The sequence below is a fragment of the Prosopis cineraria genome, unplaced genomic scaffold (genome assembly GCF_029017545.1).
Source record: "Prosopis cineraria cultivar Desert tree isolate PC_DT_omini unplaced genomic scaffold, ASM2901754v1 PC4, whole genome shotgun sequence".
In the NCBI taxonomy this organism is placed as follows: domain Eukaryota; kingdom Viridiplantae; phylum Streptophyta; class Magnoliopsida; order Fabales; family Fabaceae; genus Prosopis; species Prosopis cineraria.
The window spans coordinates 40,785,403-40,811,684 of NW_026555335.1; the positions used below are offsets into that span (position 1 = coordinate 40,785,403).

The 26,282-nt window shown below is 31.3% G+C and overlaps 2 protein-coding genes across 8 annotated transcripts; one reads left to right on the top strand and one right to left on the bottom strand.

The window, feature by feature from the left end:
- Nucleotides 1–4,762: 4,762 nt before the first annotated feature.
- LOC129309686 (spermidine synthase 1-like) lies at nucleotides 4,763–8,558 on the top strand. 2 transcript variants are annotated; one of them, XM_054951357.1, is made up of 9 exons: nucleotides 4,765–4,989; nucleotides 6,201–6,277; nucleotides 6,579–6,701; nucleotides 6,850–6,954; nucleotides 7,100–7,172; nucleotides 7,262–7,333; nucleotides 7,425–7,620; nucleotides 7,982–8,108; nucleotides 8,196–8,558. In XM_054951357.1, the coding sequence occupies exons 1-9, from the start codon at nucleotides 4,815–4,817 to the stop codon at nucleotides 8,268–8,270; spliced, it is 1,023 nt and encodes a 340-aa protein (XP_054807332.1). In that variant the 5' UTR covers nucleotides 4,765–4,814; the 3' UTR covers nucleotides 8,271–8,558. The 2 variants fall into 2 exon arrangements, with proteins under 2 accessions (XP_054807333.1, XP_054807332.1); XM_054951358.1 differs by lacking the exon at nucleotides 6,579–6,701 and having other exon boundaries at nucleotides 4,763–4,989.
- A 12,228-nt stretch (nucleotides 8,559–20,786) lies between these two features.
- LOC129307908 (uncharacterized) lies at nucleotides 20,787–26,128 on the bottom strand. 6 transcript variants are annotated; one of them, XM_054948855.1, is made up of 7 exons: nucleotides 25,450–26,117; nucleotides 25,067–25,147; nucleotides 23,497–23,636; nucleotides 23,160–23,420; nucleotides 22,862–22,986; nucleotides 22,547–22,631; nucleotides 20,787–21,006 (listed from the first exon to the last, which is right to left on the bottom strand). In XM_054948855.1, the coding sequence occupies exons 1-4, from the start codon at nucleotides 26,080–26,082 to the stop codon at nucleotides 23,162–23,164; spliced, it is 1,113 nt and encodes a 370-aa protein (XP_054804830.1). In that variant the 5' UTR covers nucleotides 26,083–26,117; the 3' UTR covers nucleotides 20,787–21,006; nucleotides 22,547–22,631; nucleotides 22,862–22,986; nucleotides 23,160–23,161. The 6 variants fall into 6 exon arrangements, with proteins under 6 accessions (XP_054804830.1, XP_054804833.1, XP_054804834.1 ...); XM_054948858.1 differs by lacking the exon at nucleotides 20,787–21,006 and having other exon boundaries at nucleotides 22,431–22,631; nucleotides 23,160–23,314; nucleotides 23,382–23,420; nucleotides 25,450–26,127; XM_054948859.1 differs by lacking the exon at nucleotides 20,787–21,006 and having other exon boundaries at nucleotides 22,431–22,631; nucleotides 22,862–23,314; nucleotides 23,382–23,420; nucleotides 25,450–26,128.
- Nucleotides 26,129–26,282: the final 154 nt, after the last annotated feature.

Consider the following 26,282-nt stretch of genomic DNA (forward strand, 5'->3'; position numbering starts at 1 on the left):
CACTTGTTCATACACTTTCTCACCCATTCAACCACTCATATCTCTTTCAATTCTCCACTAAATCACACAAAAACCTATCTCATTCTCCTCCTCTCTTCATTTATGTCATATCCCTCTCACTCACTCAAGGATTGAAGGCTCAAATCTACCATGGAAGAAATCAAGGGTTTTGGCCAACTAAGATAGAACTTGGAGATTTCAACTATGGTGATGGAAGGTTGGAGATCATGGAAGATTCCTAGAAGGAAGATGACAAAAATGGAATCCCTATAGTCTACACTTGGCTAAAGAGCTTTCTAAACCTAAATTCCTCTCATTTTATTTCATGTTGTAATTTTAGATTTGGATTGCAACTTGATTGGCTATTGACTCTAATTTGAGTTCATTGTCATTTGTAATGAGAGAATGCTTGTTGACTCTAGCTATTCTTGTGCTTTGTTTAATGCCATGAATTTTGGCCATGTCTATTTAATTCATAATTTTGAGTTAATGTAATACGATTTGTCTTAGATTTATCTTTACATAATCTTATGGGTGATTCATAGACCTAAATTAGGGTATTACACAATTTTTTGATATTCTTATTCATTTACATGCATTAGTCATGGCTTTGGGTAGAGAAAACACATTAGGATTCTACTTAAGTTAATTGGTCATGGCTTAGTTCACCTTAATTTAGGGAAGTAAGTTAGGTTAACTAGTTAATCTAACTAAATTTAATTGAATCTAGTAAGATCATGATCTAGTAAGGGATGGGTTCTTAGCTAAAGACTTCAGATGGATAAGGAAGTCTCTAACAGTATATTCCTAGATATCTACCTAATTGATATAAAGGTACTTTACATACTTTCATTAGCATAGTTTACATTAGTATTTTAGATAGTTTGGCTTAGCAAAACTCTCACATTTTGGGATAACTTGTAGCCTTAGATAACCTCTATTTGATTGGGCCACTTCCTAGGGAGATAATCCAAGTTGACCCTAGTACTACATTAGGGTTAGTTTAATATTGATTGTTGCAAGGTAGGCGACAATCTAGTCACGATGTGATCAATTCATCAGCTTTTGTGATGGTGCTCAACTTCTTCATGTTTCTTCACCTACATAGCTCTCTAATCCTTTCAACAACTCAACGATAAGTGTATTTAGATAAATTTCATTATGCTTTAAATTTTAAGAGAATACAAAAGTGATTTATTCACTAAGTGATTAACGGAAAAGTATTGAAGCAAAGATAAAGATTTATATATGATTTTTATTGATTTAAAAAAAGTTTATGACCGTGCACCATGAAAAGTACTTTGAAAAGCCTTAAAAAAGAAAGAAATCCAAATTGACTATGCAAGATATATATGAGAGGGAAACAACAAATATAAAAATGTCTGGTGGTGAAATAAAGAACTTTCCTATATGAATTGGACTACATGAGGGATCATCTTTGAATCCTTATTTGTTTAACTTAGTTTTAGATGTTTTGACTGAATATATTTAGGAGAAAATCTCCAAATATATGCTTTTGCAAAAGGTATAGTTCTTATTGTAGATTTAGGAGAAGAAGTTAATTGCAAACTTGAGATATGGAGAAAGACCTTGGAGTTGAAGAATTTTCATTTAAGTAATATTAAAACAGAATATTTGCATTGTAATTTTAATAAAAAGTCAGTTAGTAGTAGTTTGAAAGTAAGATTAAAATATCATATTATACCTTAATTGAAAAAGTTTAGATATTTGGGAGCTATTATTCAACATGATAGGGGATTTTACACATATGATACAAGTTGGGCATTTTAATTGAAAAAATGTTAAATGAGTTATTTGTGATAAAAAAAACCTAATAAAATTAAAGAGAAGTTTTATCGATTTATAAAACTAGCTATGTTATATGATGCCAAATGTTAGACTTTAAAGGGATATCATGTGCATAAAGTTATAATAACATAAATAAAAATGTTGAGATAGATGTATGGGCATACATTAAAAAAATTAAAATGAGCATATATGAAAAAAAGTGTGTGTGATATTTATTGAGGGAAAAATAATAGAAAAATCATTTGAGATTATTTAGACATGTATAGAAGAGGCTATGGGAGGTACTAGTGAAAAGAGTGAAATAGATAATCTTGAGCCTGATAAAGAGATATAGAGAAAGACTAAAGAGAACACTTGTAAAAGTTGTTGAATGAGATTTCTTGGTTAACAATACTTTTAAAAGTTTGGTTGATGATGGAGCAAAATAATGCTATGTAATTCATGTAGCCAACCTCACTAAGTAGAATAAGATTTATTGTTGTTATTGTAACATTTAGGTTGTAAAAATTTGGATTAATTTCAATTTGGTTTTCAATAAAATTTTCTAAAAAATAAGTTGGAAATATCATTTTAAACAATTACAAACTTAAGAGTTCCAATCTCAGAGATCAAGCATTTAAATTTTAAATATAACACTCAAATTGTAATTAATATTCCCATTAGTAATTGTTTGAACTAATATTTACAATTCATTCAATCTTTTAAGATCTACAGTAAAAAAAATCCTTGAACTTTCAAGTCTTCATATATTTTTCATTGACAAATTGTAAAAAAAATAAAAATATGTAAAATAGAAAATTGTCACATAAAAGTTAATAAGAAAAAACCGAAAAAAAAAAAGCGAATTTGTTTTAGAAGCTAGGAGCCAAACTTGTTATAATTTGTTTTATGATTTATGTAAATAAAATATTGTTTGTTAATTATGAACCGTCTTGCTCTTTTAATTATTAATGAGAGGCGGCCTGACTTTGAAAAGGTATATTTTATGCTCAAACTTGGCGTGCCAGGGAAAAATATAAATCTTGTTCGTTAAGTGCAATTATTTTCAACTAGGATAGGATTGATAACAATTGGTACAATTAATTAGGCGTGACATATACGATACATATAACTTGTACACGCATACGGTCTAGGGAATTTCATCGCAGCCCCTTTGATCAAATTTATTAGTAGTCAACCCCTCTAAAATTCTGAAATACTCTCATTTAGGCTAAATTAAAATTAAATTTTTGAAAAAAATAACACAAATAACCCCAAATTCCCAATCCCTTCAAGTAAAAACAATTGATACAAGGAAAATGAATAGCCCCAAAAGGAAAAATTTGTAATTTTTGTTAACAATATAATACTACTATAAATATAAATAAATGAAGATAGACACATAAATAACTCATATAAAAAAATAAAATATAAAAAATAAATTACTGACATAAAATTTATACTTTTCATTAATAATATAATATCATTTTGAATATAAACAAGTAAATTTATATGTATAAATAATTTATATAAGGAAAATAAACTAATTTTATATAAAAAATAAATAATTAATATAGGAGGTTAGAATTATTTGTGTAATTTTCTTCAAATATTTAATTTTAATATAATTCAAGTGGTACTTGCAGAAACTGAATTGATGCTTTGGAATTTAACAGAGGTTTACTGCTGTCAATAAATTAGTCGAGGGGTTGTAGTGAAATTTTCCCTAATGTCTACACATAATACATATAGGATGAGACAGCTAGCGAACAGACGAAGGTCTTCAGAAATCTTGACCATGAATGAAAAACTTGGAGCTATGATATATATCGTTAGCAATGCAGGCATGAAAGGTATTTGACGACATATATCATTAAATAGAATATAAACAACACAAATAATAAATAAAAGGGAAGCATGCTTGCTTTATTTTTTAAATTTTTATTGTTTCTCAGTCATCTGCAATCTTCATCAAAGATTCGCCTCTCCTCCTATCCGACCCCAACACGTAGCAGTTCCTCAAATCTGCAGCTGACACCTTCACCTTACAATCTTATCCTTTCTTAATCTCTGTCTTGTCTTCCCCTGCTTTTCTCCTGGTGATATTCATCACAACATGTTCTGCATTTCCGATCCTTTCCATAAAACGTCAAAATTACACAATCATCATCAGAAAAGCTCAGCTAATATTAAAAAATTACATCATGCTCCAATGGCAAACTTTAGTCTCCTTCCTATCTTGTCTCAGATTAATAACATTCTTTTTTATTATAAAGAGAACATCTCCGTCACTAAAGCAATGCCTCCTATTAATAACATTTTGATGACAGTGCAGCACTTGGAAATGTTCATATCTGCCCAGGTTAACTTCGGCCCATGTATACCCGGCAGGTGTAACTCCGCTTATGCGAGGGCCCAATAACTTGCAGAGGGCCTGCAAGACCACGTGCATGCTGGGGGACAAGTAAAAGAGAGAAGGAAAAACCAACGGGAGTTGGTTCAAGAGGTAGACAACTCAGTTTCACTTAAATAAAGTCTTGAATTCGAGCTTTATGTATGCAAAAAAAATTTTCTAGAATCACCCACCAAAGCTAAGTGCACAATTCGGGTCAAATTTGAATGTAGTCGGGGTGAAGTTCTGGTGAATCAGGTGGGCAACCAAAAAGAGTGAGAGAGAAGGAAAAAGATGATGATGGAGAAACGCGGTATAATGAAGACTTGCAACCGCCAAGCAAAACCATGTCTTCCTCGAAATGTCGCGAGAGGCAACATCCAGATGAAAAGTTGCAAACCCAATGATGACAAGTGTTGTTCTTCTTTGATACGTTGAATGGCAAAGGCCTTTTCCATCCAAGATCCCTTGCCTTAATTACTGTGAATATGTGAACATAATCAGCGCGGATTTTACTTTTTGGATAACAAACACTCCTGTCGCGTCACGGTATATTCGAGGCTATTTAAGAGCTGAACCTTGGGAGATCCAAATACAGCGCCAGCACCAACAATATAATAATAGCTACAGCGCCATGGATAGTGTGAGTTTTAAGGTTCGTGCTCATAATGTAACGACTAGTAATGGCAATAAAAATGGTTCCTCTGCTATGAGGATCGCAGCTGCGCAACAAGATGATGAAGCCTCTGCTAATCACCTCTCCCTCAACTGTCCCGGATGGTTTTCTGAGTTTTCTTCCATTTGGCCAGGTCAGATTGCGTATATTAAATAATTTATGTTGAACTTTGTATTTTGTTTCTCTCTCTCTTCCCTTCCATTTCTAATGAGCTTTCAAGTTGATGCAATTGTTGGTGATGCGCGACTACTACATAAGTGCGATGTAGGATAAATAAGAGCATTTTTTAGCAAATAAATAATTACTCCTTTGTCGGTACTTGTAAATGAAATGAGAACATTTAAAAAAGAGGAGAAAATCACATCCAGGATTTTATAAAAAATTTATTCATAAATAATGACTAATAACAAGTTTTATATGAAAAATTAAGTTTATTTTTTCATTTTAATAATAATTCATTTTGTATTGATTCTTATTTATAATTAAATTTCTTATTAGATCCTTGTGTGTAATTTTTCATTTAAAAATGGATTTGAATTTAGCAAATAGCCTCGTGAGAGTCTCAATCATAATCATCAAATTTATAATAATTTTTATCATTAAAATACTCATCACATATGTTGTTTCACTAAGAGATGTCATATTTTATTAGATAACAAATTTCATATCATATGTCAAATAGGTTCACAGAATCCAAATTCTTAAAAAATGCACCTGTTGCTTGAGAATAAAATAATAATAATATCTTTTGTAAAGTAATATCTTTGTGTGTAAAATTTAAACGAGTTTAGCTTTAAAGAGTTTAAGACCCAAAAGGACTTGTACATTAAGTAAGGGATTTTTTACCCCATAGATAGTTCATTTATTATTAATAATTGGTGTTTCGTCAATCGTGAGAATAAAAAATAATCACTTTTAAATCAATAATCAAATTAATTCATAAAAAATCGTTCTTCATAACGTCTTCTTTAACTTTACGTTGATATGTTTTGTGTTAATAATTTTAATCATTTATTTACTATCTTCTTTTCCCCTTTTCTTGATTATCTGCTCAACCGCATGTATTCATGTCTATTTCTCTGTCCTTTTCTTTAACGTGCGACACGTTAAAGAATGGCACTTTAGTTCTTATTATTCAAAAGTTCATCACCTGGGTATGCTTTATTTATATTTCCTATCTTGTTTGTGTCTGGCTTATCCCATAGAAAAGAAGGAATATTTAAAAATAAAATCAGGAAAAAAAGTTTCTTGCAGAAGAATCTGGATGATTGAAGAAGATCATACTTTTAAGGTGAAAGTTTCCATAAAGCTATATCCAAGTTGATTGAAATGTATTCATTGCAGGGCAAGCTCACTTTTTGAAGGTTGAAAACATTTTGTTCCAAGGCACGTCTCAGTACCAATCTATGCTTGTATTTCAGGTGATTCTAACATTCCTCACCGAACATATCATATGCATATATATTCTATACATTTTAATTAGTTCGATCACTAATATAAAGAATAAATAACACCGACTATCGTTATAGCATCGAGACTAAATTACACCAACTTTCTTTTAGCATTTATCAACGTGTCAAGGAAAACTGAAGCGTAAAGTGTAGCTTTTGAAACAAAAAGATGCAGTCAGCAACGTCGGCAGTCAAACTTTCTTTTAGTATTTAAATATATGAAATCTGTGCATTTTAGATTTTTTTTTCTTTTTGCCTTTTTGAATTGCAGTCAGCAACCTATGGTAAAGTTTTTGTGTTGGACGGAGCTCTGCAACTCACTGAGAAAGACGAATATTCATACCAAGAGATGATGACTCATCTTCCTCTTTGCTCCATCCCAAACCCAAAAAAGGTTCCACCATATCCCAGGCACTGATCAGCGATAAACATCTATACTAGAAATGATCAGAATAAATCATTAATTTCAGAACACAATAATGCATTTAAGTTTGTGGAAGATAGACCAATTCTCTGTTTAATTTGACTCATGCATGTTTCAGGTGCTGCTCATCGGAGGTGGAGATGGTGGCATCCTCAGAGAAATTTCCCGCCACTCCTCTGTCGAGCAAATCGACATCTGTGAAATAGACACTATGCTCATTGATGTAAGCCAAATATACATCCTCGTGCTTGCTTGTATTCTTCAGCATCTGATCTGCGTTAACATTAACTAATATATACATATATACATGAACAACTAGATAGCATTCTAAATTATTAGCTTCATGGTATATGAATATGACCCTGAAGGTGTATAAAGAATATTTCCCAAATGTGGCTGTCGGATACAGGGACTCTCGAGTGAGGCTGCATGTTACAGATGGTACGTACATGTTAATTAGTTTGTTAATTACCGCTGCTTGTAAATATATGTGATGAACTTAATCTTGGTCTAAAACTGTATTTGTGCAGGAACTTTGTTTCTGAAATCTGTAGAAAGAGGCACCTACGATGCAATAATAGTAGATGCCTTCGACCCATTAAGTATACAGCTACATACCTACCTCATTCTTCAATTCCCTTCCAGTTTTTCCCTGATAAATATATATATATATATATATCTTTGGTGGTGCAGGGGCTGATCATGAGCTATTCGAATCAGAGTTTTTTGAAGTGGCATCAAGAGCTTTACGTGGAGGAGGAGTTGTGTGCATCCAAGCAGAGAGCTTATGGTGTGGCTCTCTGGACATCGCCGAGCTTTTCTCCAGATGCCGCCAAATCTTCAAAGGCTCCATCGATTATGCTTGGACCACTGTTCCTGCTTATCCAAGGCAATTTCTTTTAATATATCATCACGTCCTTCATTAGCTCGTCTCTCTTTAATATTCTCAATCACCTCGCCAAATCATTCATTTAATTTTCATCTCTAATCATACTAATAATTCCTTCCCCTAACCCTAGCTAATTAAACTCAATTAACAAATGGTGATCTGCATGAATAATGCTCACCCCTTCTGTTCCTTTTTCCTGCCTGAAAGGAATAGTCCTTTTGTCCCTATAATTACTGTAACCTCTGTGTGTGTTTATGTTTATATGTGTATATATCTCCTTACCTTGGCAATTAGTGTTTTCAATCATTCAATGTCTGCGGTTTAGAGAAGCCTAACCGAACAGTTAATTAATTATTTTCAGTGGGGTCATTGGGTTCCTGCTTTGTTCCACAGAAGGCCCATACGTGGACTTCAGATGTCCCGTAAATCCCATAGATCCACACAACTATGGCATATCGAAGCAACCCTTGAAGTTCTACAACTCTGAGGTACTCGCTGACCACAAGTCAACCAACCCTTCTTCGGTGAAGATCTGTCTTGTTTCCTTTAATTTGTTCTCCTTTTTTTGTTTCCAGCTTCATGCTGCTGCCTTTTGCTTACCATCCTTTGCGAGGAAGGTCACCAGCATAAAGCCCAAGAACAGTACTTGAATGGAGCTGATGTTAATCAAGAAAGAGATAATACTTGTCAACAGCAATTAATTAATATGCCGACCATCCCTATTGATGCCCCCCAACTTATGCAAATTCCGACAATAATCTTCGTCAAATGAGACGTCGTCGATATGTCTGAGATTTTTGAGAAATTTTGAACTTTTGCTGTCCCCCCAAAAATGTGTGTTTTGCCTTCAAATACACAACTGTTTCTCGCACTAAATTTATTACTTGGATCCATACAATTGGAATATTAAGCACATCATTTCAATGAATATTGATCAATCATTTTTCTTGCCGACGCTTTCTCTCTGTGTAAACTAATTAATTGCAGAGTAGTAATCACTTATGCCTGTAAAACTCGGTTTAATACTGATCATATTTATAAGGTGTTTTGCAAAAATTATGGTTATCAAACAAAAAGATATGCTAATCTTTCAGTTTTACCCTATAACTTGAGAAAAGCACTTGTATGAATAATAAGGTGACACATTATTTCTCTTTGATTAATAAGGTATAATACTACTAGAAAGAGTACGAAAGAAAGATATTTGGTTGCTAGAAAGAAAGGAAATGAAAATAATTGAGATCAAAATGTAGAGAGGGATAAGCGAACTATATTTACAACAGAGAAGTGAAATTTAGCTCATTGGATAGGGAGTCATGATTATGAAATTTTTAGAGTTGATGATGATTTTTACATTTGTGATATATATATATATATATATATTAAATTTTATCATGTTTCTTATGATTTATTTTTTTTAATCTATTTTATTTCCCTTTTCTTAGTAATTAAATGAAGCCTAAGTTTTTTTTTTCCCAGGTTAGGGACTTTCTAAGCTTAAGAAAACACTTACTTGGGAGATTACTTGAGTTTATGAATTTAATCAATTTATATATATTCGACTCAAAGGTCAATTTCTTTTAGAACGTTCCTCTTGCACTTAAATAATTAACCCCGTGAATTGATTTTCATAATCGTCTAAATTATGGCCAATGTTTAATTTCTTAGATTTAAATGATATGTAACAGATCAATTATTTGTCATGTCAAGTTACATGTTTAGGAAGTGTAACTTGCTATCTAATTATGTTATTTTTATTAAAAAATTAATTATTTAAGTTGTTGAGAAAAGTTTGACAATTTATTAATATGTAATATATTCGTTGAGAATTGAGATTATAATGAAAATATATGAGCATAGGATGTACATGCGACAGCTGTAGGGGGACCAGGGCATTAGCGAGCCTAACTAACAATATAATGTATTCTATTAATCCGATCAGTATTATATATTGTGTGTGTAGCAAGAAATAAAAATAAAAAATAGCAACAATTTATTCCATAAAAGTTTTGTCTTAAAGTATGGAAAAGAATGCTGTTAGGTTGATTACTTTCGTCTAGCAAAAAGGCCATGGACCAAAAAAAAAGAAAAAGCTAAAAAAAAGGGGGCGGGTTTGCTTAGAAGATGCCAACTGAAAAGAGAGTACCCCTTTGAACTTTCAAGAAGAGGTTGTTAAGATTTTATCATCATCAAAAAATATCATTTCAACCTACCAAATCACATTTTAGATAATGTCAGAATTAGTTTTTGACTTAAAAAAAATACATATCAAATAAATTAATGGATTAATGAGCAACATGAACTTTAAAATATTGCTCAAAAAACCTCATGAACCCTAAACTCTTAAAATGTGTAAAATAAATTTTAAACTTTTAAATTCATAATAAATTAAATTTTACTGTTATCTTTTATTAACAACATTACTATTCATTGTGGGCCCTAGTAAAATGCTAATGTTGACTTGGCAGTTTCTTGCTAATGTGTCTTTTGTTAATTAGTACCACAAACCTTAATTTATTATGCAAGTAGCTTCTTAAATCCTAAACTTTAAAATTTTGAACATATTACTCTCATCGTTTATATATAGAATGTTGACTATTATATAGATCAAATTAACTTCAGCGTGGTTTGCTACAATGAATGCATCGTTGGTCATAGTAAATAACTCATAATTTTGTAAAATGACGTTTTTTGCCCTTTTTTTATAATGTTTTCTAAATGATTGGTATCTCATGATTCAGTATACTCTATAACTTTGACTTAATCTTATTTTGAATAATATCTTTTTTTATTTAATGGTGAAAAATTAGGATCTCATTAGAAAAGAAGTTTAAATATAAGAGGATTTTAATTAATAGGTTAATTTGAATCTTAAATTTGTTGATAAAATCGTCAGCTTTCACATTTATCATCTGTAAAATTCTATGATACTTAAACTTTTTTTCAAATGGAATCCTAAGTTTTAACTATTAAATAAATAAACATTATTTAAAATAAGACAAAAGTAGAGTTATAGAATATACGAAAACTTGAAATACTTAACAGTTTGAAAAACATTGAAATTAAGGGGGGAAATGTCATTAACAAAATTATAGATCGTTTGCCACAGCCAATAATACATTCACAGAGGCGAGCCATGCTAAAGCTAATTTGATCTACATAATAGTCAATATTCTATACATAAATGGTGGGGGTAATTTGCTTGAAATTTCACCATTACTGTTATATATATTTTCTTTTAAAATTTTTTTACTTTAATTTGTAATTCATAAAAATATATTATCTTTCATTTTAAATTTCATTTTTTGAAAAAATTTAAACTTTTAATCATTGGAGTTTCATAAATAACTTAGATTAAAGCAAAAAATTTTATCATCAACTTTCTCAGAATTGAGTTTTTTGTACTTTTTCCGTCTAAAATTATAATACATTTTTGCAAAAGATTCAGTATTTCAAAATAAAAGATACTTTAACAAAAATAAAGTTTCATTGATGATGCTTTTTTAACATTATCCTTCTCATTATATTCTTTATTTTTAATATTCTTTCATAAATAGAGTATTAAATGAAAAGCATTTTTAGAAGTTTATACTTTTGTTTTAACAAAAATAAAATTGTAATGTGTATTTAATAGACTTTATTGATATATATAATTTTATCTAAAAGTATCTTATAATTTGAAATGGGTTAAATAGTACTATACTTGTGTCTTTTCTATGCTTGCCTTTATTTTAAAAATGTATATGATTACTCTCCTACCTTAAAGAAAAAAGGATGAAGGATCATTTTTGCCTATCAACTTTACTTAATAGGTCCTTGGGCATCATAAATTCAACTGTGAATTAGTTATGTTCTTCAAATTTAAAGATTCTCTTTCTAATCACCTTGTCATTAATTCACCATTTGTTCATCATTAGTGGGCCACACATTTAATTTTTTTAGTACTTTTATTATAAAGTATTGGATTAATAGTTATTTCCCCCCTTAACTTTGCTCCAAAAAGGTAGTGAGTGCCCTAAATTCAAATATTTTATAATAAAAAATATTTAAAAATTGAATGTAGGGCCCACTTGTAACATCTTAATTTTTAATCTCTTAATTCATTAAGCTTAATTCAGATAATTGAGTAAATTATAGTGGTGTGTGGCTAAAGAGGTCTAATAATCATATTCAATTGTGTTTCAGCCTTAATTGTGGGTTCGGTATCAAGTTGAGCCACCTGGGTATCGAAAGGAGAAAAAATGAAGAGTTAGTGTTGCTATGCCACATGCCGCAATGTGGAGTGCATCTGCCATGGTGCACAAACACTTCATATACGAGAATAGGGACCTCTCTGTGCCATGCACTGTAACGGATTGTGCGTCCACCATGGCGTATGGTCATTTTCTGCAATTTATCAATCACAAGACTAAGACAAAATTTAAAAAGAAAGAAGACAATGAAGAGGCATGCCAAGCTCTACTAGGGTTTGTTCTTGGATGACATGAGAAGTATTTTAGAAACTACAAACACCCAAGATAAGCATCATGCCGCTTAATCTTCCATTTTCTTTCACATTATGAAGTTTATGTTTAGGGTTTGATGGTGGAAGATGGTTTTCAGTTCATATAGGTTATGGGTTTGAATTTATTGACTTAAATAAAGTTAATATGAGTAGATTAGAGTATCTAAACCTAGGTATAATGAATTTTAGAGTTTTAGGTTGTTGGGCTTCATAAATATGCGAAAATTGCATTAATGTGGGTTATTGAAAGAGTATGATGCCATTAATAAGAGTTTAATTATTTACTAGTGTTATTGGGGACTAAAGATAGTTAATAAATCCAAGAGATAGGCTCAATCTTATACAAAGTGGGCATTGGGCAATTTACAAGTGGAGAAATAAGAGTTGAATGCTTGAGTTTGGCAATATTAATAAAGATTAATTTAGTAAATTGTAGATTGAGTTTTTAGACACCTATTTAGCTTAGGAATTCAAACTTGAAAGTTATTATATTGAGGGATAAACTTTGACCTCTCAAAAATTTGAAATAACCGGGGAAATTTTATTTTAGGTAATTATATATTAATTATGATGTGAATTGTGTGTTTATAATGCAAATTATGATTTGTGAGATTGGATTACATACATTGAAACTTGATGTCCATGTGAATTGTGTAATGTGTATTAAACATACGAAAGTAATTGCAAAATGAGTTTTAGAATGGCATATGTAATGTTCAAAATGAAAATCACTTCATGTTGTGTTTTGAATGACTAGTTGGTGATGAACATGAAAAAGAGCAGTACAAGAGGTTTAAAAGTAATGTGTTTATAAGTAAAAATGAGGATTGATGCTCACTTAGTAGTGCTCAGATGTGAGCCCAATGTGTTAACCTTAATATTGCATAAATGAAGATGTGAAAATGAATGAGCATCGTATATAGCATGATTAGTGGGCGGGAGTTTGTTTAGGGATTAGGAGTAAAGAAAAATTAATATGGTACTTTATGCTGCCCTCTGGTGCATGGCGTATAGTCTTGTTCCACAGTTTGTCAAAGGATTGTCCCATAATTTATTAAGGAACTAAAACCTACCTTTCTCCACTAGTTCAATAAAGATAATAGTCTAAGGTATGAGACACCCTAAAGATTTGAGAGTGGGGAAAACCGTAGTCTGAAAGTGAGTCATGTAATCTTTAGCTGAGTCACACCTCACAATTGGTGAGTTTGGGTAATCCAGTCACACGGATAAAGTCCTATTCAGTGTTATAACCCACAATTTTAGTTTGAAAAAATAAGGAGAATATAAGGTTAGTTAATCATTGTTTATGTAAGTGTATGATGTGTCACATGTTTTGAGTTGTGGCAAGTCGCACGTTGTGGCAGGCCATGATCACATGTCTGAGAGATTATGTACCTAGCATGTATGCGATAAAATATGTTAACTATGTCAATAAGTTTTAGTATGCACTCAAGCATGTGTTTTATGAGCTCGTTTTCATATGCATGTGTTTGATTTACAATTGATATATAACTGCATAGGATAGGTTTTATCTTAATTACTGAGTAGTTAAACTTACCCCTCTTTTTTAACACTTTTCAGGGAGAAAGCTTAAGAGGTTAGGAATTAGTACATTCCTACTGTATGCCTCTAGTTTATATTTATTTTGTGTAATAGCATATGGTTACCAACTATAGGTCACATATTATGCACTTGCACTATTTTATTGTTGCAAATATCTGAATTGTATTTTGTTCCCTGAGTATATGTGTATGAAGATATATATATATATATATATATGTATATGTATATATGGTGATAGGGCCAAAATATTAGTACAAGTATGTTTTAAACATGTTACAATAGTTTTTGATGCAATGCAATTGAAATTGCCTCCCCCTTCTGTTTTTTGGTGAAAAAAAGGGTTTAAGGAGTGATTTTATATTATACAGATATTTAAGTGCATGTGACATGTTGTACTGATAATCTTAGGTCCAATAGACATGGTGTTAGGAAAGGTTTTTGGCACTTATTATGGGTTTTAGACACCCTTTTTGTGCGAACATTATAAAAAGTGATAAAATGTGTTCGGGTGTCCAACTTCCTAGTATAATTTATTTTGAAAGACCCATGCCATTAATTAATCTATGAAAAAAAAAATTTTTATAGATACCTAAATCATGTCATTCGGATGCCAGATGGAGAATCAGGATGCATAGGAAGTTTCCCGATTTTGCTATCCAATTTTGCTGTCATTTGTGTGTAACACACTACAACTCATGGCACCTAAGCTGCGGTGCATTGCCCTATCTCACAACAAAAGAGTTGTTTTTCATCTGGTTTTATCTATTTTCACTCCTCTGAAATATCTCATGCTTTCATAACTTATTTTTACTCTGATATAAGAGATTATGATTGATTAAACTCATTTTGATTATGAAAACTTAGGATTCGTTGATTTTGAACTAAAACTTGATAATTACCTTTATGGGTTAATCTTTTGATTACCATGAGTATAATTAGTTAATTATAGTTAGTAGTTTGAGAAATTACACCACTTACAATGAACAAATGGTGGGTTAACAACAAAGTAACAAGGGAGGGAATATTTAATGTTGAGGGATAAAATTGACCTGTTAGTTTAGTTTAAGGTGTTCAGTGACTTTTTAGGTAAAGTTGAGGGATAGAAATAACTCTTAATCAAAAAATATAAAATAAAATAGGCTCCATGTCGATAGGTGTGATCTAGGAGGAACACAATTATTTAAATTTAAACTCTTTTATCGTGATAAAAATATTAAAAAAATATATGCTTTTTTGACTATATAATTTTACTTTATTTATATTTTTTTATTTTATCGTTTGATATTTTGAAAAATTTAAAGTGTTTCCGCTACCGTCTAAATTAACCTGGAACTTCTTGTGTAAGATTATCATTACTAATAACAACTTCATGCATAATTTAGGGAATGCCTTTGACATTTTAATTAAATGTGGCTATTTATCCTAGACTTAGACACAAAAACTTAGGATAAACTGATTTGACCTCCTCAACTAATTAAACAAAGTGCCGTTGATTCTTTATATCATATTATAACGTGTGTATTAATTTTTAAAAAGTATACTATTTTATTTCCCAGGTTAGTTTGAGAGCATGAAAAAGGCTTAAAATCGTGTGTGGATTAAAATATTGGCGTATTGGAGGATTAGATTAAACTGAAAAAAGAATAAAAATATTTTAATTATGATAAACCCAGATAAAAAAATACTTAATCGTTCTATAAAAAATTGTGATTGTATGGTTTAAAAAAAAGGGAGAATTATAGCCAACCTCCTCTCAAAGAAACTAATTACGGACAATGCTAACAACAAGTCCCATTCAAGAAACAACAAGTTATATTTGACATTTTAATAACAATCTGATTCGAATTGATCTTTGTTTGTGATAAATTCTCTTAAAAGGAAGTTGGTTGTAATTTTCCCTTTAAAAAACAATGAAGTAAAACAATGAAGTATTGTGCTGCACTGTCTCAAGTCACAACTCACAAAATTAGATACCGCATAAAAAAAATTCTCATATAAAATTTTTATTGTCTTTTGATCTGATCCTTGAAAATTTACTCTTTCCCGTTTTGGAGCGAACAAAAAATTGATCTGATTTGCTAAATTCCATCTGGCCAAGAAGGAATGAAATCTTTTACAAAGAAGTCACTCTCCTTTCAAACAAGGTAATCAAGGATTTTGCTAGCACCGTTCTTATATCTTGCGGCTGTCTCAATGTCTTTCTTCAAGAAATGAAGTTGATAGCCTAACCCAATCTCATTCCCTTTTTAATTGTAAAGGATGGAAGATTTGGATTAAAAAGCATAAATTAACAAAAGAAACACAACTTTTGTCAAGTTTCCCTTTGGCATAATTATTAGGAGGTGCAATCTTTTCTTTGGCAATGACCAATGTAAAAGATTCAAGACTTTTCAGTCTTATTTGTTTTAGCTTGATGTCCTAAATTATCAATGGCAATTTTTCAATTTCCCCTAGGTCATGCCTTTTTTTAATATAATTTTCCATAATCAGAAGCTTTTGCGGGCTCTTTAGCATAAATTTTTGATCTTGAATGTTTTTAATTATGATATAGATTTATTAATATCTTGTTTTGCTTCTGTTTCTTTTGTTACTATTGTATTCAGTTTATCTCATCCAAACTTGGCAAAGAGCCCTATACTATTGTAAATTATCCTCTTACTTTTTAATACATTTGAATTCTTTATCAAAAAAGAAAAAAGAAAAATTGATCTGCTTAAACTTGATTGTATAAACTCGGGACAATTACATTTGGGACTCTCAAAATGAAGACATTTGTAGAGAAGGCCCAATAGATTTTGGAATTTTTCTGCAAGCCCAAGAGTATTAGTTGCAGTTATGTTTCTCGCTGGAAAGACTAGGTTATCCCTCACATAATTCACAGCTGGTCACTACTCTCTTCTTCTTCCATACTCTTCATTCTCACAGTGGATCAAAATTACCATGAAAATCATGAATTTGAAAGATAAGAGAGTGCGTTCGGTGCCCTACAATGAGAAGGAGAGCTTTTGAGTATGGAGCGACAAGAAGGCAGAAGAAGAAGACGACCAGAAGAAGTGATTGTGCATTCGCAGACACCATCCCCATACTTCTCTTCCTCTTGTTTGTTTATAATTTCTGGATCTAGTTCATCCTCAACAAGTTCTCCCGAATCACTATGCTTAAATCGCAGCTCTCCACCTAAATCTCTAAATTTTCATTTTCCTATACATTCTATTTGCATCTTCAGACAAAACTCTTAATATATTCTTTTGATAAAAACTCAATTGTTGAATAAATTGTAAAATTCTTCCTCTCTGAATGTTGAAGGTTATTGTAAATCGGATAGAGATTTTCCTTCAGCAAATTTTGCTCTAACAAATATACATATTATTGTGCAGACGTTATTTGCAGAATTTATGTCATTATTTATGACGTTTATGTTGTACAAATATTAACTTAATTATGCAAATATTCAGGTGTACCATATAGATAGACTTTATGTTGTTAATAGATAAACCTTATCATATTATTTATGAATGAATCTACTTATTATTCTATATTTTTTAATTATATTTGTCAAACCATCTCTGATCCCACATCTTATCCCTTGCCCTATTTCTCTCCAGTTTATGCTCACTGACTTCCCCAGCAAATTTTTCTCCAACAGATGTATATGTTCTTATGTAAATGTAATTTACAAAGTTTATGTGGTACAAATTTTAATTGTGCACATCTTTAGGTGTCTCATATAGACAGATTTTATATTGTTAATCTATGAACTTTATCATATTATTTATGGATGTACTGCTGTAAATTTTACCAAGTGAATTTTTGTTAAAAAGTGTGTGAATATATTATTTAAATCGAATATATAAAATAAAATATACATTATCTTGTGTGGTTTAGTAACTATGTACAAGTCACACCTAGGTAAAATTTATAATAAAACATCCGTAAATAATATTAAAAGGTTTATTTACTAACAACACAAGGCCCATGCTTTATACATTATCCGTGTAATTTAATAAAATTAAAATGTACAAGTTATCCTAATAAAATTTATAACAGAACATTCATAAATAACATCAAAAGACTTATATACAAACAACACAAGGTCAACCTATATACATTGTTGGTGTGATTTAGTAGCTCAATAATATAAAAGTTATCAAGATAAAATTTACAATAGAACATCCATAAATAATATCAAAAGATCCATATATTAATAATATAAGCTTCGTACTTTATACATTTTTCATGTGGTTTAATAGATCTAAAATGTACAAGTTACTCTAATGAAATTTATAACAGTACATCTATAAATAACATGATAAGGTTAATATATTAATGATACAAGATCCTCCTATATGATATACCTAAACGTGCTCAAGTTAAAATTTTTACAAAATAAACTCAGTAAATAACAACATAAATAAATAACATCCATATACCAACATGTATATCTGTTGGAGTAGAATTTGTTGGAGAAGTCGAGAGGCATATGCTAATGCTAGAGAGAAATAAGGCAAGGGATAAGACGTGAGATCAGAGATGGTTTTGTAAAATATAATTAAAAAATATAAAATAATAGGTAGATTTATTGTATAAACTGCAGGATATATCCATGGGTAATAGACTTACACAAAAAAAATAAACAATTTTAGCTTCCTTGGAAAGACTGACATTGGGTTTTATATTTTATTGTATATATATTCAGTTTAAGTAATATATTCACACGTCTTTTTGCCAAATATTCACCTTAGTGAAATTTATAACAGTATATTTGTAAATAATATAACAAGGTTCATATATTAATAATATAAAATCTGTCTATATGAGATGCCTGAATATCTGCACAAGTTAAAATTTGTATAATATAAACTCCATAAATAATAATATAAACTCTCTAAATAACATCTACATAAGAATGTGTATATATGTTAGATCAACACGTGCATAAGATTTACAATAACCTTCAACATGTTCAAAGTAGAAGAATTTTACAATTTATTATACAATTGAGTTTTTATCTAAAAAAATATGATAGAATTTTGTCTTGACATGCAAATGGCATGTCTAGGAAAATGAAAATTCAAAGATATAGCTGGAGAGCTGCGATTTGAGCATAGTGATTCAAGGGAACTTTCTGCGGATGAGATGGAGAATATATTTGAATTATAGGAATATATTTGAGATGGAGAAATTTGTTTGTAGTAGTAAATTGAAATTTTTTAAAAAAATTGAAGTTTAGAGAAAAAATTGGATTTAGAAAAATATATATTTGTAAGGTGTTGCGATGATGATTTGAGGCCTGAGCTTAAGCTCCTGATTTTTGGATAATTAATAGATGTGGAATTAAGGTTTTCAAGAGGTTAATTATGATAATTAGAGATTGAATGGGTGCATTAGAAGTGAATTAACAATGAAAATAGTCAAGTTTTTTAGATTTGAGTGTGTGGAAGGGTGTTGGGTTAATGAAATTAATTAATTTAAATTTAGGATTAGAATGTGATTAGTGTTTAATAACAAGTATTGATTATGTTTGGTTTTGTATGTTGTGTAGATTGTGTCACTTGTTCAAAGAAATTTGCTTACTAAGAGAAAATGTAACTTTACTGTTATGGTATGGTATGTGTGTCTTGTAATTAATTATGTGTGTTTTGTTGCAAATAATTGTGTTTGGAAAATTAAATGTTTGGAAATGAATATCGATGCTTGAAAAATTTATTGTTAGTAAGATGAAAATTTGATATAAATTTATTTTCAATATGAAATTAGTATGTTTGGAAATATGTATTATTGTTTGGAATTTATAATTTTTTTGCAGATTATTATGTGCATGACTTGTTCAATTGTGGGAGGTTATTCGGGAGGTTATTGTTTGGAAATGAACTATATCATGTAATATGCTCTCATTTGATCTATGAGTGATATTTTGTTGCTTGAATTAGTTTACCTTTAGGCAAGTGAGCTAGACATCAAGCATGGATTTCAATATTGGAGAAAGGAAGAGATAAGGTGGTAGTCTTGTATCCTTATTTGGCTTGTTCATATTTATTTAAAAATTGTTTGGAATAAATTGTTTGAAAATTGTGTTGTATTTTCCTACTTAACAATCATATAATTAGTTGCATGACATGCATTATGGCACATTAAAATTGGTTAATAGGATCTTTTTATCTCATTTCTCATGGTTATTATATTTTTATAGAAGCAAGTCTAGCGGAGAAGCACTTGAGGTTTAAATTGGTGCATGAGACACCACCTTTTTTTTTGTTTATGCCATATTCTGGTAGTTGATATATATTTGCCAACTCAAGGCTCATTTTGTTAAATTAAAACATGTTAACTCTTAACTTTCAATAAACTTATTTAATTGTAATCATAAGATTTGTGTCTGATGCTTATGGACTAATTTTAATTTAAGTATTAAAATCATGTTTGGTGTTGAGATGATATTTTGTTAAGTGTGTTGTATATAAATTGTATTAAGTGGTTATAACTCAACTGTGGACTTTAACTATACATGGTTAATGATAAAAGTTATATATATGATGTTTTGGATAATTGTATTGTAGTCAAGTTGTTAACCCTAAACCGTGACTTTGGTCAATGTGTATTAAATCAAACCCAATATTTAGCCTTGGTTGTATATTTGGGTGGACCCTAGAATCTCTATGTCTGGAATTTGTGGGAAAAAGATTAATGTTTTGGACTAAAATGTTATTGAGAACTCTTAATGTTGTCCATCTTTTATTACAACAATTTGATTCTCAAACTCTTATTTTGGAAATAGAGTCCCATTGAGTATATTTTAATGATTTAAAAAAAATTATTTACCAATGTAAGTCTTATTTGCTAAGTTTAATTTTTTCTATTATAGTAAATATTTTTCAATTATGGTAGTCAATTTTAAAATTAATTTATTTAATGAAAGAAAATCATTTTTTATCATAATAAACCTTTAAAAAAAATTTCACCATAATAAGGTTTTTAAAATGAGGTTTCGTTTTTTTTTTTCCTTACCACAATAAACTCTTTATTGTCATGGTATAGTAGGGCTTTGAAAAAATATCTTTAATTCTTTATACTCTAATAAACATTATTCTACCATGATAGGTGTTTGAAAGTTGAGAATTTTGGTTAATCAAATTATTAGAGGAAATAAATCGGTTTGAAAAAAATAAAGGGTCACATCTGCGAAAGCACAATCATTTCTTTTGATCCTCTTCCCCTACCTTCTTGTTGCTCCATACTTAGAAGCTCTTTTTCTCGCTGTGGGGCACCGAACGTAATCTCTTAGCTTCCTAATTCATGATCTTCATGATAATTTTGATGGGCTGTGAGAACGAAGGAAGAGTGAGAAAGGAGAAGAGAAGAAGAAAAGCATAGCCGAGTAGCAACAAATTATGGAGTAACTTAGTCATTTCAACAAGAAACAAATTCCAAATGAAATTATTAAGCCTGCAAAAAATTAAAAAAAAATTCAAAATGTATTGCACCTACTCTGCAAATATTTTCATTCCAAGACCCTAAATGCAATTCTCCCTAAAAACTTAAAGTTTTATACTTTAATGCACAAAATTATTTCCAAATCAAACTCAACCTGAAAAAGTCATATATTTCCCTCGTTTAAAAATATTTTTTGAGAGGTTAGATGTTTAAAAATATAAAATATTTTTAATTTTAAGATTTAATTATTGTCTTTTTTTTATAAATGTTCCTATTGAATAAATCACTTTATATTTATTTTAAAATAAAATATTTTATTAAATAAGAATAAATATGAAAAAATATGTTAATTTAAATATAAATAATTACTTTATTAAAAAATAAAATTTAATTAAAAATATATTACATTTTTTAATCAAGGAATGGGTATGTATTTTTTTGGATAACAAGGAAAAATAAAACAGATATAAAAAAACGAAAAGAAAATATATAAGATCACATCAAGTGATGCCAGACTCCTGTAGCAAACGTTTTTTTATTGTCAAAGAGAATTACACGATCATTTGAAAATTTTAAATAAAAGTATTAATACGTGGTTTCCTTATCATTCCCCACAAATCCTGAAGGGAGTCTGTCCAAATCAATATATATTAGGAATGAATTTGGATTTTGATTTTAAATTTAAAAATTCACGTTTAAAATTTATGTGTATAAATTTGTTTCTTAAACTACTTGCTTGATTAGCTCGAATTAATCAACGTCCAATTCAATTTGTAGAGACTGAGAAACTTCATTTAAAAAAAATTAAATAGCCAAGTCGTTCTTTAAAAAAAAAAAAAACTGAAGCTCCAAAGCATATTATTTTGCAGATTTTATGGGATCAATTTTTTTCCATGTATTTGTTGAGAATGTTTTTCCATCCATATTTTAGATAATTAGTGCCATATGAACGAAATTAAGATAAATAGTGCAATATGTTTTAAATTTTATATTGATATATTAATGATTCGTTTCTGATGAAAAGGTCAGGAAATATTAAAAAAAAAAAAAAACGTGTCCCAAAAAAAGAAATACCCCTTTGTAATAATGTTTGGGTTGCGATTTCTGGCCTAGCTGCCATTGCATAAAAGTTATAGCCTAAGGGGGCATTGTTAAGCCCAATTTGAGCCTAGCTCACTTCTTCCAAATATTATCCACATTTGAAATATTTGTCATATATTAGTTTTTTTTTTTTTTTAGTATTTGTCAGTTTAGTATTTCAATGAGTTATGTATTTTTGTACTTTTTTTTCCTTTATTAATAACAACAATCATTAAGTAAAACCATATCAAACGCTCTCTTGTTATATTAATTAAGATGCTTTGCCTATGATCTAGGCCTTTCTTTCAATATTTGTGTATAAAAGCAAACCTAGTTGTAAAAATTTACCTTGCATCACTATAAAACAAATTGAGAACCAGTAAACATGTCATGAACAATTACTCCTGGGATGCAATGCCTTGGAGGAGTGAAGCTGCAAGTGAAAGCAGAATCAGAATCAGGTACTGAATTTAAGTTTACTTGGAATGAATCTACAGCTAGAAATAAAAACAATGCCCCAATATTTCAGATTTCAAGCAACTATCCAGAACCCCCCCCCCCAAAAAAAAAAAAAAAAAAGAGACATCCAGAGGGGGAAAAGGAACAAAAGAAAAACAAGAAGCATACGAGCATTGAACGTTTACACAGAAGCACAGAAATTACCTTAAGGGCTAAACGACTGATAAGGGATTGTACAAGTTCCAACTTGAATGTCATGACACCAGCCAAGATTCAAACGCTTGTTAGGCTCTAGCAGCCATGACATCAAAATTCATCTGCAGATCATCCTGCACAAAACCCAAACAAAAGGAGGGTGGAGCAGTTAGTAGGACTAGACCATAGTGGTCAGCATGTCCTTGGCTAGTGAATCTGCACAGCGAAGTGCTTGATTCAAACGCTTGCTGAGATTATATCAGTGGCAAATGCAGAGAAAAATCTCGGAAAGAGCAAAATAGTATACCGTTAAACAGGAATTTGATCTGTGTGAAGATCATTTGGATGCATGGACATTATACACAAACCATGAGGTAGGAAGAAAAATGTGACTAAAAAAATTATAACACCAAGATCAGCCTCTTCACCAACTGCAGGACGACGAGGTTTGACCAAGTATATCTGAATTGCACACCATAAACAGTATAAGCAGGCTATAAACAGGATGAGTAGCAGTGATTGATGCGACCTTTTCACAATGGAGTTTGATGAATTTACTCTGCAAGGTCTTCGAGGGGGAAGAAAATGTCAACACCACAATATGTAACTTGATAATTAACACGGAAGATTGTATAAACATTCACCTGTTGATGTAAAAAAAGCCACCATACAAGAATGTGCATAAAAAGGTAACCGCAACAACAGCATCTGGGTTAATTGGTGCTCGCCTTTCCCACCAACCCGTGCTCAAAATCCAAGTATACACAGTTGAGTGCCCATTCTCCTACATGGTTTTGAATAGAACTAAGTAAATTTCGAGGATTAATTGCAACAGAGTGGCTGCAACATGTTCGCTTTCATTTGGAGTTTGGACCCCACTAGACAGATTGCTAACCAGTAAAACTCGGCAGAACCCCAATTCTTGTAATACTTTGCATTGGGATAATATACTTTATGTAAAAGACAAGGCAATTAGTAATGAATGTTATGATGGCCAAAAAATAGTAACAAATTAGGGGGGATCTTAAATACACTCAAGCAGGACAGAAAACTTTCCTTCAAATGCTAGCTATTAAGGTGAGAGAGCTATCTTATTTATGTAAGATATTGAACAATCCACACTACCGAATATAGAATCTAGGCATTCTATACTACCTTGGTCAATATCAGAAACCAAATTGAATACCTGATAAGAGATGATGGAGAACTTGAGTAAGACAATATGAAAAAAAAGTGGTTTGCAACAGCTGGTGAGAATAATAATAGACGTCTTTCTCAGAGTCTATTGGGATATCAAGTCGTATTGGAAGTACTAATTGTAATTAGTAAATGGTATATATGGATAGCTTCTAGCGACTGGTGTTTACTATCTTCAGCTGCTGATGCAGTGAAGGAGGCTCCTTCAATTTTATTCAGGATTTGTTACTAATTAACCAGGTGTGACAAATACAGCAAATAATAGGAGGTATAAATAGAGAAGATATAATAAGGTTATGCTTTTTTTTTTTTTGAGCAAAATATAATAAGGTTATGCTAACGAATTGAAATGAAAGTATACTTTGGAGTGGGAGTTTTTTTTTTTTTTTTTTCAATGAATAAACTGTGCTAGTCAGTGTGACTAGGTGTAAGTTTTAGAATTCCATCAGATATCCTAATAGCTTGGTACAGTACAGCTCATAGGAACCAAATCAAAGCTTTAGCTGAGTTAAAAAGAATGGATGCTAATGACTTCATTGAAGCTTTCTGTTTATGTTCCATTACATGCAAATTTCAGAGAGCACCTCTCTTCAGAATAAAAGAACTTGATATAAGTACATGAAGCAAAGCAGTCTATTGGCAAATACAAAAATTGAACTTAATCACAAGTAACACATTTACAATTTTCAACAGTCAAAAGGCGGCAGTCCTTGATATAAACTTGAGCTCCACCAATCATGCGTCTGACAGCAATCAATGAAAATAGACAGCGATTGGATATTATAATTTTAGGAGACCTATCTAGATTGCACAATTCAAATGATAGCCATTGCACATCTAACACCCAATCAAGACCAAAACTGATTACAAAGAATATCAAAGTTTGCTCACGTCATCAGTGAATGAAAACCAAATCATTTGGTTCGCTTAACATCAATGAAGATAAAGATCAGAGTTTATAGAACAAACATAAATCAAAGGAGGCGATAGTACAAGTGATACTGATCTAATACGTACCTCAAATAAATGATCCAGGAAGAAGTGGCTAAAAGAGCCAGCAGATATCAACAAGAAGCATTGCTTCCGCGTAAGGGGTACCTGAAACATGTATAAAGTGGATACATTCATTTCAAGCATTTAAGAAGAAATAAACAAACAAAAAATTATAGGCAAGGTTTCTTCATGAGAAAACCAAGGGGACTTGACAACTGAATTTGCAGACAAGGAGTTTCCTCCCTGTATAGCATGCATTTGATGTCCCTAATCATTCTCTCTCCGATATTGAAAACAAGACTATCAAAGTAGGTCACGAAATTTTGAGGCAGAGCAATAAGTATAGATCATAAAAATCAACTACTATGCAGAACCAACAAGATCAGTGAACTCAGGGGGTGACTTGCCCTAGGGACAGAATCAAGAAGCTGGTGCTGAAGAAGAAACTTGGAAATCCAGGAGTAAAGGAAAGAGAGAGGAAGTCCCAAGATAAGGATGTAATAGAGGGGATGGTGGATGAGATCGGGAAGGCGGGACGCAAAGGAATCAGAAGAATCATCTACAAAGGAAGCGAGCCATTCGGAGAAGGAACCAATATCAGGACCGAAGAAGGCGTTGAGGGCGTAAGTGAGAGAGTGGTGGGGGCTGAATCTGCCGTGGGTGACCGCCGTGAGAGCCAGGCCCGAGCCCATCGCGTACATCATGTGAGGACCAGGACCTGGCATGGTGGCGATACGACCACCTCCGATCACAATTCTCAGAGTTGCAGGGTGGAGGGAGAAGCTTGGCGGAAATGCCGAGTCTTTGGCAGAGCAGGGTTTATTTATTAGAATGAGACGCTGCAAGTTAATGTTTATGTTTTGTACGGAATCTCGCAGGAGTACGTGAAACCGGATCGTTGTAATGCTAAGTAATGGATTTAGGCTTTGGTTTTTGGATTGTGAGAAATTAAAAAACAACAATTGCTTCCGATGTCCGTTGAAGGCCTTCATTTGAGCTCCCCTTTCTAATTCATTTCTTCGCTGTTGCGGATGTAGCATGGCATCTTTTTTGTGTAAAATGGAGGAATCGCACCTGGGACCCTTAGAAGAAAGCAAATTATACTGAAGATCCAATATAATATAAAATGTCTCTACAAGCCTGAGAGTTTAACAAGAATAGGCACATTCACCCCCCCCCCCCCAAACCAATCAATCTTTCGCCATTTGAACTTTTTACCCTCTATCCTCTTCCTCTTTCT

Excerpts from the sequence above, each read along its gene's own strand:
- LOC129309686 (XM_054951357.1), top strand. The coding sequence starts at position 4,815 with ATGGATAGTGTGAGTTTTAAGGTTCGTGCTCATAATGTAACGACTAGT. Across the intron at positions 6,702-6,849 it reads CCATCCCAAACCCAAAAAAG|GTGCTGCTCATCGGAGGTGG; the intron begins GTTCCACCATAT and ends TGCATGTTTCAG. Across the intron at positions 6,955-7,099 it reads TAGACACTATGCTCATTGAT|GTGTATAAAGAATATTTCCC; the intron begins GTAAGCCAAATA and ends ATGACCCTGAAG.
- LOC129307908 (XM_054948855.1), bottom strand. The coding sequence starts at position 26,082 with ATGCTACATCCGCAACAGCGAAGAAATGAATTAGAAAGGGGAGCTCAA. Across the intron at positions 25,148-25,449 it reads TTCTTGATTCTGTCCCTAGG|GTACCCCTTACGCGGAAGCA; the intron begins GCAAGTCACCCC and ends TACATGTTTCAG. Across the intron at positions 23,637-25,066 it reads TCCTGGATCATTTATTTGAG|GAGAATGGGCACTCAACTGT; the intron begins GTACGTATTAGA and ends AAAACCATGTAG.